General features: G+C 26.6%; 1 protein-coding gene across 1 annotated transcript; it reads right to left on the bottom strand.

Moving 5' to 3' along the window:
* Positions 1-7,077: 7,077 nt before the first annotated feature.
* LOC124919259 (calcium-dependent protein kinase 26-like) lies at positions 7,078-10,796 on the bottom strand. The gene is made up of 8 exons (XM_047459461.1): positions 9,489-10,796; positions 9,016-9,159; positions 8,787-8,939; positions 8,604-8,719; positions 8,351-8,518; positions 8,048-8,272; positions 7,817-7,952; positions 7,078-7,414 (listed from the first exon to the last, which is right to left on the bottom strand). Exons 1-7 carry the CDS (start codon positions 10,516-10,518, stop codon positions 7,824-7,826), a joined length of 1,965 nt encoding a protein of 654 aa, XP_047315417.1. The 5' UTR covers positions 10,519-10,796; the 3' UTR covers positions 7,078-7,414; positions 7,817-7,823.
* Between the last annotated feature and the right edge of the window lie 565 nt (positions 10,797-11,361).

The raw sequence follows: 11,361 nt of genomic DNA, 5'->3' as shown, positions 1-11,361 counted from the left end.
ATATATATATATATATATATATATATATATATATATATATATATATATATATATATATATATATATATATATATATATATATATATATATATATATATATATATATAATATGATGCTTAATTTTGAAAATGTCCGGATTGCCGGATCGAGAGCTGTGGTTAATTTGAATATATATGTGAGAATAAATGGATTTTGGGTCGGATTCTGGGTTGACCCGCCCATAAACTTAAAACGGTTAAAAATAAAATAAAAATGTTATATGTATGTTTTGAACTCACAACCTAATAAAACAAGTACAACTCTTTAACCAACTAGACTAATAATACATTATATTTTAATTTCAACACAATTTGATGAACGCGGTACGTTATAACAATATATTATTATCCGTGTGCGATAAGATCTTCTTAGTTATTTGAAATGACAATTTATATTTAAGTGTGTATTTAAATGAGAAGAATAAAATACTTGAGATGGATACAACTTTTAAATATACTACTAATTTTCATCTTTTAAACTATAATAAAATGAAGAGAAAAACTCATACTTTTATCTGCAAACCATAAGCATCAAATACTTAGTAAAAATTGAAGTGTACAAATAAAATTGTCTATAACTTCTTTCTCTATTTCGAGCAACTCTCACTTTTTGCGTAAATCTTCAAACATCGAGAATTAACATTATAGTATTAGTTCATTTATATTGTATCTCATCTAGTTCAACACAATAATCCAATGTTATCAATGATGTCATGTCTACATCTTTTCATCATTTTATTTGTATAGATAGTTTAGATTGCGACATCCCTTCTATATACATATAATTGTCTCATTTATATTCTTATTATTATCAATGTGAAATATTTATACTTATATTCAATATTAATTGGATACATTGGTAAAAAATGATCAATTTGCACACTTCAACAAAACATATAATATTAACCTTCAAGGTGTCTTAAATCATCGGTCTATTTGCATCTTTATTCAAACTCTAAAATATTAAACTTTTATCAAAATAATTCTCTCTATTTTAACAGTTTCATTTAAAATATTTAAAAAAAGAAGAAGATGAAATTCATTGTTGTTTGCTGAATTATGCATGGTTAATATATTTTGGGAGACTTTTAAGGTACAAAATGGATTACATATTGCTATTTATGGAATTCTAAAATAATTTTCTTTATTTCAACTATTTCATTTCAAATATTTTTTAAAAAGGAGATGAAATTCATTAATGTTGCTTACCTAATTATGGTTAATATACTTTGGGGACTCTTGAGTTACAAAATGGATTACTTATTTTTATTTATGAGGCATGTGTATGAATGTGCAATTTGATAATACAATTAGTTTAGTTCTTATGATATTGTGTTTTATTTTATTATTTATCTAATACTATTCTAGGTCTCATTGAGATGTTGAGAACTCAGGACTTTTGTTTTTATTTTCTTAATAATTTTATTTTTATTTTGTTTTCTATTTCTATACTTATTTAAACATTTTAGTTATTTAAAGATAACCATCTTTCTCAAATATCACTTTATAAATCATATTAACTAAATTATCCATAAAAATGAGGGATATTTAATATTTTTCTGTTTAAATTTCCCTCAATTCTCATACCTAGTTAAAAGTAGACAGTATCTTATTTTGCTATTTCTATTAACAAATAAGAAAATATATCTCATTAAATTTACAAAGTGAACACTATTAATTAAATATTTAAATATACTTTTAATTTTTATTAAGTTTAAATATTTTTTAATATTTTATTTTAGAGTTTTTTAATTTATTACTATTGAACTTTTTTTTCTATTTTTTGCCTTCATATTTAATAATATTTTTTAAATAATATAACTATTATTTTTAAAATAATATTATTAAATATTATTTTTATATAATAATTTATATAAAAAAAATATACATCTAAAATAGTATTTTAAATTAAAATAATAAATATTTATAAATTATTTTAAATATAGTACTAAATAGATTAATTTTTTTTTATATTTTAATGTACTTATGTATTATATTTTAATAATTTATATTATATATATTTATATGAATAATTAATCATTTAAAATATTTATATAAAAAAATATTGTGCTAAATATATAGAATTTTATTTTAATATTTTAAATATTTAATAAATAATTAGTTTATATATATATATATATATATATATTATGTATTTATTATGTATTTATTATATTTTATGAATCTAGTTACATGTAGGAATAATTAATAATTATAAAATATTAAAAAATAAAAAGTGTGTCAAATATATTAGTTTGTTATTTTAATATTTTTAAAAACAAATCCATATTAAATTAATATTTTAAATATTTATTGAATAATTAATTTAAAATATTAGTATACATGTTAATTTTTTTTATCATAAAATATTTTATAAAAATAATAATTAAATAAAAAAGTAGTTAAATTCCTTTTTCGAAAAAACTTAATATAAAATATTTTTTTTCCTAAAAAAATATATTAATTATTTTTTATATTTTTTAAATAATTGATATATATTTATTATTTTAATTTATAATATTATTTTTTTAAAAACAATTATATTATTTTTTAAATATTAAAAAATTATAAATTTAACAGTTGAAAAATAAAATAATGATAAATATAAAATATAAAAAATAATATATATATAATTAACTGTATTTAAGTTTAAAATTAATAACTGATATTTTAGACATATTTAGTATAATAAACAAAATCAAAAGTAATAATATGAATAAATACAAAGTTTAAAAAAATATTAATTATTTCAAAATATTATCATATATTATTGTTTAAATAACTCAAATTTTAAAATTTCAATAAATTATATAAATAATCTTAATCCAAACAAACCCTCAAATCGCGGTAACTGGAACATTCCCGCTAGAGAAGTTAACGGGTAAGGGCAAAATGGTCAAATAGAAATAAACTCAGGCTAATGATTGAATTTTTTTTTTTCTTGTAAAGTTCCTCTGTTATTCGTTAGTAATAAAAAAAACTGTATTTGGAGAACGTGGGGGACCCACCTAATGGACAATTTTTGAATCCTTCATATGACGACGTGGCACGACCGGAAAACGTGGGTCGATGGGCCCCACTTACCACCCTGTCAAAAGGTCCAAGGAGGGCATACGACGTCGTATGCTTGTTTCTGTAGATTAGGGTGTGGGTCCTACTTTTGTCCAGCAACCACTGCAGTTGCCAGCCTGTCTACAACGTGTGAAAGTGGGTCCCGTTTCGACATTCGGCTCTCTCAATATTCACAAGATTTTATCATCATGTTTTTCTTTAACTACTCTTTATATTGTTTGATGATGTATTATTGCAAAAATATTTATATGATAAAAAATAAATTATTTGAGTTTTTTATTTTTTTTTTTGAATTATTATATTGTTTTTATATTTAAATTTTAATTTTTATAAAAAAATAAATAAAAATATTTTATTAAAAAATTTAGGATTTAAATTATTTTAAAGAAATAAAGTGAGTTTTTGATAAAGAAAGTCCAATGTCAAACAGTTCTTAAAGTTTGTTTGATATGAATTTTTAAAGATTTTATCTAATTTTTTAAACAATTTCTCTATATCACATTTATATCATTATAACAATCAAATTATTAATTAAAAATTAAAATATTCTTACTTTATTTTTATAAAATTTAAATTATAAATAAAATAAAATATTATAATAATTTAATTAATTAAAAATTCAAATAATTTACTTTTTTATCTAACCATATCTTTTTGAATAAAATTTTAAAAACTCCTCTCAAATAACTATTAAAGTTTATTTATTTTTTATTATTAAATATATCACTTATTTTTTTATTTTGTAACATAATCCATTTTAATTCAATTTATTTGTACAAGGACAAATTATTGAGCAAAGTAGGGGCTAGTAGGTGGGTTGGTGTTATTTTTTAAATAAACTTGTTAAATTATTATTATTATTATTATTATTAATTTTTAGATTAAAAAGAATATATTTATATTAATAAACACAAAACTTACAGGTCATTATACAAAAATATTGACCTAATAACTTCAAAAATATTTAACAAAAAACATAAAATCTCTCCCTCACAAGTATTTTTAACAATAAAATCTACTGCCTTATTTAAAAACAAAATATCTTGTATAGCCAATAAAGTACTAGGATCGATTCCCTCTTCTAGCCTAGCGGCAACAAGAGATGGATATCCCCCATGCCTCCATGAGGTTTTGAGTTCGAGCCTGTCGGGCGACAAGTTCTGCGTCTGGTTAAATTGTTAAGTGTGTTTGCGGGCTATGTGCTTAACCCGCGGGGATTAGTCGCACTCCATAGGAGTAGCGGAACCCAGCGTTCTCAAAAAATAAAAAGTACTAGGATATCATGGTGAAAAAAATAAAAAGTGCATTGGCATGGCTACAACCAAACAAATTAAGCTAGAAGAGGGGATCAGTTCAAATAGGACGTTATTAATATGTTTTTAAATAAGATAGTATATTTTAATTCATTAATACTCATATTACGTAATTTAAATTTTTTGATATGTACATTGTATTAATTATTGTAAATTTTAGTGTGAAAAATAGATTAAGATAAATTTTAAAAATTAAATAAAAGTTATTATTATTTAAAATATATATGCATTAGTTAATTTCATTTCCTTCATATGAAATAATTTATTTTATTTAAATTATAAACATGCATTATCTTAATAATCCATTTATAAACTTTTAATATATATATATATATTTGAATAATTATATACTTGATATTTTTACATTACAATTCTGGTAATCCCACCAAATTACCAAATTATTGTCTCTGGAAAAGTTTGAGGATCGAGAATTTGAACCTCAATTTCCGTATTAAAAATCTTTTTAAAATAAAATATTATTTTAAAAGATTTTAATTTATTCTTTATCATTTTTAAAATTAATTAAAAAAATATTTATTTGAAATAAATCAGTCGTCAATTAATTTTTGAAAATCAATAAAAAGACATACATGTATTTTAGCCAAAGTTTCTTTAAATTCGTAGTTTGGTGATACTCGGAAAAGAACTTCCGCGTTTCATTCTTTATAAAACGGTCTCTACTTATAAATTTGTTTTTGAAAATCAGTTATATAACGTTTTATTTTAACCGATATTCTTTCTAGTCCTAAAAATGCGTAGGTTTGTGCGTATTTAAATAATGTAATAACAATTATTTAAATGTTGGTACATGTTACCGATGATGACTAGGAAGGAAAATACATGAAGCACATGAGTTTAAAATGTATTATAGTTTAAAAATAAATCTCAAACAGGCCTTTGTCAAAATATTTTTTTGTGAAAATACCCCAAAAATATTTTGAAATCATTTTCTAATTTTTTGAGATTTTTAGAAAATGGTTTGGGGTTCAAAAATCACAAAAATAATTTTGGAATTTTATAAGAGGAACAAAAGGCCTTAGGACCGGTGTCCTAGGTCTTAAGTTCGTTTGATCCAAGAGCCTGGGTAGCTTCACAAAGCTCCCATGAACATTAAAAACATCATCCCCAATGTATCATTCGACCTGGGTGATGATCAATTTGTTCAAAACAATTTATGGCCAAAAATCGGATTTTGATTTTAAAATTGTTTTGAAGTATAAGAATTTTGTCAATATCTTACTTCACATACTTGATTGATAATAAAACATGAACACTGGATATTCATTTGATCACCAATTCAAGAACTCAAAATTTTTATTTATTTTTGTTAGTGCATATAATATAATAATATATTATATTATATACACTAACAATTTTGAAAATTTAAATTTTGATCGAAATGATCGGGATGGATAAAACATGATCCAAATAGTTGCACAACATCATTAGAAACATGTTTGGAAGCTTTTTAAGCTGTTGTTCTTGAAGATTAGTCCAAGAAAAAAAACCTATTTGTTAACTTTTTAAAACTCACTTTGGGCGAGAGGGCGGACGCGAAGCGGTCCATTGCCATTTCGTCAACGTGCCGTGGCATTTTGGCCATTCCGTCATGTTTTAGCTAACGAGCATTAGTTGATTCGCTACTTCATGGGCGTGCGCTCCTTTTATTACGGCTGGCGACAAAGCGTGCTCACGTGCGTTTGATGAAAATTCAGAATCTATCCAAAAGTCGTGGTTTTGGCTGTAGTAATCATTTCGGATTTCGACTAACACCTGATTGCAAATTTATTTTTTTATTTAAGACCTTAAGGTTTGTTTGAAATTGATTTTTCTTTTACCTTTTGGCTTTAATTTTAAATCTCTAAAATACACTCAATATGTAAAATAAATATAACAAATATTTTACCAATTTTTTTACATATATTTTGGGTTAAATAAATAATTTTTGGGGATAAAATACGTACCACATTTCATCATAAATTATTTATTTTAATTCTTTGATTTTTTTTTAAAAATTATTTTGAGATAATTAACAACATTTATTTCAAATAATTTTATTTATTTTATTTGGCCATTATCTTTAGTTAATTAGGTTTTAATTATCACAGTAATTTAATTAAATTAGATTTTGATATTCAAGTTAATTATTTTGATTTTACTTATATAAAAATAAATTAAAATAATTATTTTAAATTTATAAATTATGAAGATAGATTTTTAGTATTTATGTAAAGTAATTTTAAAGATATTGTTATGAATATTTACCTTTAAAATTTCAAACCATATCTTAAATAAACAGTGTTTTTAGTTTTTTTTATTTTAGATTTTTTATTATTTATTAAAAAAAATGAATACTTAACTCTAAGTTAAGACAATCTTTATAGAAATTAAACCCAAAACATTAAAATTTTCAGAAAAATTCCTTTTACATTATTTTATTTATTTTTATGATATCATCATTAATATTGGAGTCTCCAATTTTGTGGCAATTTAATTGGTATAATTCCATTAAAAGAAAATGAACATTATATTTTCCATTTTTGTCCTTTATTTTCCTCAATAATTAATTAATTGTACATTGTACCTTCCTAAAAAAACAAACAAAAAAAAACTATCAAATCCTCACAATCTTTCCTTTGACATTGTAAACCTCATAATTCAAATATAGTAACATGTAATAAACTCTTCACATATATTAAAATACATAAATGTAACTATTATAAGTAAAGAATTAATACACATTTCTTAATAAGTTCACCGTGGAGATCATATACAACACCCAAAAGAGTAAAAAAAAAGTTAATAAAAGTAAAAAAGAAAATGCGATCAATCAATCCATCATCATGTGGACCAACCACCACCTCTTGATCATCAATTTCCATCTCATCTAAAAAGTAGGGCCATTAATAGTTGGTTGCTCTAAATCACATGATCAAGTTGTAGAACCCATGGCATAAGGAATGATTTGACCACCCTTAACTTAAATTTAACCTGCAGAAAAGAAAATAGATGAAAGATCATAGTGAGTAACCCATTTGCCCAATTTCTTAAATCTGTAAAAGATAACTACTAAAAAGGTAATATTGTAAGAGATTGAGAAAGTCTGTTACTTCCCATAAAAATCATCCAATTTCAAAAGTTTAATTGACAAAATCACAGCACATCTTTGTTAAAATTATGTAACACCTAATATTTGTTTACTCAATAACCTACACACAAATGGAGTTATTTGAAAATTAATCACCCGATAATTCAAATAACCCCATATCAAGCAAGTCTAAAGAGAAATGATTAAGGTATAAATTGTTGAAATTAAGATTGTAAAGAAACTTTCAATTTTTTTTTAAAAATAAACAGAACATATAAAAAGGGTAAAAGTTATTTATTTTTCACCTTGAAGCTAGAAAACTTGTAAAGCTTCTCTAAATCCAGGGGTTAAACCATTACTATTTTGTAAAAGCTTCCTCCCTATTTGGGCATTTCCCTTCTGCATCATGGCCACAAATTCATCATAATCTATTCTCCCATCCTAAACAACAACAAAATCAAACAAAAACAACATTGAAACATAAACAACCATAACAAAAACATATTTCACAAATTGATTTATTTTGAAAAACTTACGTTGTTTTGATCAATCTCTCGTATAATTTCTTCCAAGTGAGTATCGTCAATTCCAAACTCCTTGCAAGCTTGTTGAAGCTCATCCACCGTTATATAACCACTACCATCTTTATCGAAATACGAAAAAGCAGCAAACAAATGATCTTCCCTCTCGATCTTATTTAGATGTAACATTGCAGCTATGAACTCCCCATAATCAATAGTACCACTTCTATCAATATCTGCCTGCATTTTTTTTTCTTTTTCAATTTATTTTTTATAAATTAATAGAATAAGAAACAACTTCAATTCTGTGTTACTTACAGCCTCCATTAGATCTCGTATCTCGGGCTCACTAAGACTCGCACCATGTCTCTTAAGTCCTGTTTTGAGTTCTTCGAAAGTAATTTGACCACTATTATCTGTGTCAAGTGCTTTGAACATTTCTTTCAAACCGGCTATCTCTTCTTCAGAAAGACAACCTGCAATAACCTGCACATAACACATAATGATTATAATATTACCCGTTTTGATAATTTGTGCTAATTTTTGTTTTGTTGTTCAAATCTAAACTCACTCGTAGAGCCATTTTCTTAAATCGGTTCATTGCAGAGAACTGCTTCAAACGACTTAAGACAGCCGAATCAAGAGGCTTGTCCGGTGCTGCACCATCATCCCTCACCCATGGATGGCCTGCAATTGAAACAACTTTAAAAAAATGAAATTTAAGAAATTCAAGATATGATAGATGATTACTGACATAATACTTCATGAGCAGTTAATCTCCTCCTGGGATCTCTAATAAGCATTCTTCTGAGTAAATCTTTTGCACTTTCAGAGATGTTTGGCCATGGATCTGATGTGAAGTCAAGTTCTCCATCCAAAACCTCTTTAAATATTTCATCCTCAGTCTCTATATAAATGAAAGCAAAAAAAACATTTGAAAAACAATTTTCATATGGTATAATGAAAAAGTTTATTAATCATACCTCCCCAAAATGGAGGTGCTCCACATAAGAGAATGTAGATGATCACACCAGCACTCCATACATCAGATTGTGGACCATAATGCTTAAGTAAAACTTCAGGTGCAACATAATATGGGCTCCCAACCACATCAGAAAATATTTGGCCTGAATTTGAAGAATAATTAAAACACTTAGAATATATAAACAAATAAATAATCAAAGCTTCGATGTCAGCATGATCTTGTCAGTAAAGGTGAGTTTTGTAGAAAATATAAATAAATAGAATGTAGTCTAGAAGATTAGTAGTTATATCTTCTAACATATAAGCAGTTACATTGTTAGCTGCAATTAATTTGTTAGTTGTAGATGAATAGTTGTAAAGTTTTTTTTATTAATTGTAGCAATTATTTCTACAAAACCTCAACACATTTGTATCGTCCATATGACAGACAATCTTGAATTGATAGTAATTCATAGAGAAGAGATTAGAGTACCTGGTTTGAAGAATATAGACAATCCGAAGTCTATGGTCTTAAGAGCTGAGTCTTCCCCTTCATCCACAAAAAGGAAATTCTCGGGCTTGAGATCACGATGCATGACTCCCATAGAATGACAAGCTTCTATCACACTAACTATAGTTCTAGAAAGTTCGGATGCTTTTTTTTCGGAATAATGCCCCCTTTTGACAATCCTATCGAAAAGCTCACCCCCAGAACACAACTCCATCACGACATGAACTGCAATAGAGTCTTCATAAGCCCCTTTTATTGAGATCACATTTTGATGGCCAGATAAGTGATGCATGATCTCAATTTCCCTTCTAACATCGTCCACATCATCCCTTGTCAGCAATTTCCTTTTAGCAATTGATTTGCAGGCATATTGTTTCCCAGTTGATTTCTCTTCACATTGGAAGGTTGTGCCAAATTGACCATTACCCAGCTTTTCCCCAAGGTTATAGAAATCTTTCAGAAGTCCTGTTTTAGTTTTCAGAACCGAACCTGCACGAAGGCCAGCAGAATCTATTCTCTTCACGTGATGTGGCTTTCTGGGCTTGGGTTTTTCAGCTGGCTTAACTTCTTGTGGAGGAAATGGAATAGTCACATCCGGTATCTTCTCCGGTTCTTTCTTTGTGGGTTGTTCTACCGGTGGTTTAGCTTCTTCTTCCTTGACGACGACGACGATCTTCACCTGTGGCTGATTCGCAGCAGCAGGTTGTTCTCGTTTAGGTTCTTCCTTGACGGAGGATTTCACCCGTGCTGCAGCAGCAGCAGCAGCAGCAGCAGGAGGAGGAGGAGGTTTAACAGGTTCTGGAACTGGAAGTTTCATGTCATCCTTAGCTATTACAATCAATTCCGGGGGTTTAGACTGGACTTCTTGGGGTCGTTCAGGCTCTTTCGTGATGATTGGTTTGCTAATGGTGAGTTTACCCTTCTTCCTATATGGAAGCAAATTCGGAGTTCGAGACCACCATAACTGAAAAAAGCCATCTTTCGATAGCCTCGAAACACAGTTGTTTCCCATACCGACCTAGATATGAATGAATGGGTATTTGATAAAAACGGAAGGGAAGTTGTTAGCGGAGATATATCATACATACATTATGTTGATCACGATGAAATCGTAGCAGAGATAATAAACCCATTTCAAGCAAGATCATTGCAAGCAATCCTGAATTGATGTATACCAAATCAAATGAAATCAAAATAAGGAAAGAAGGAATGGGGATTTTGTTGGATGAATTGGAGAAGATCAGAATCTGTTTGTCTCTGTATGGTATGGTATGGTATACACGTCTGAAGATGATGGAGTTGGAATTAGGGTTTTGGAATTATCGCATGGAGGGAGGCTTCTTTCCAATTCTCTCTTCAACTTATTATTGCTACGCACGCCAGGACAAGAAGAATAGTTGGCGACAGGTATTTCTGTTGGAACATTTCAAACCGCGTTTTCCTTCCAAATTAAAAAAAAATCAAATAAAAATCAAATCTTTTTCTTTTTACTTTCCACACCCAGAATATCCAATTTAGGTATTATTACATTCAACATTTATTTTCTTATTTGGAATTTTAACAAAATTACTTTATCAATAGAGAAAACAAACTACAGTCCGACCATTGAATCATATATATATTTTCTAAATCAAGCATCTAAATTGAAATAATACATAATTATTCCAGTCTTATTTGCATTTTAAGTAATTAAATATTTGTAACAGTTTATTCTGATTGTTTAAGTAATTACATAATATAACAAGCTTTTGTTTAAGTAATATTTTGTAATAATTATAAATAATTTTTAAATTTGTTGAAATAAAAATTGAAAGTAATTTTGATTATATTATATATGAAAAATGTGTTTTAACTA

Source organism: Impatiens glandulifera, chromosome 1 (assembly GCF_907164915.1).
Source record: "Impatiens glandulifera chromosome 1, dImpGla2.1, whole genome shotgun sequence".
NCBI lineage: Eukaryota > Viridiplantae > Streptophyta > Magnoliopsida > Ericales > Balsaminaceae > Impatiens > Impatiens glandulifera.
Note: the sequence above shows the minus strand (reverse complement) of the source record. Positions and strands in the feature narration are given on the sequence as shown.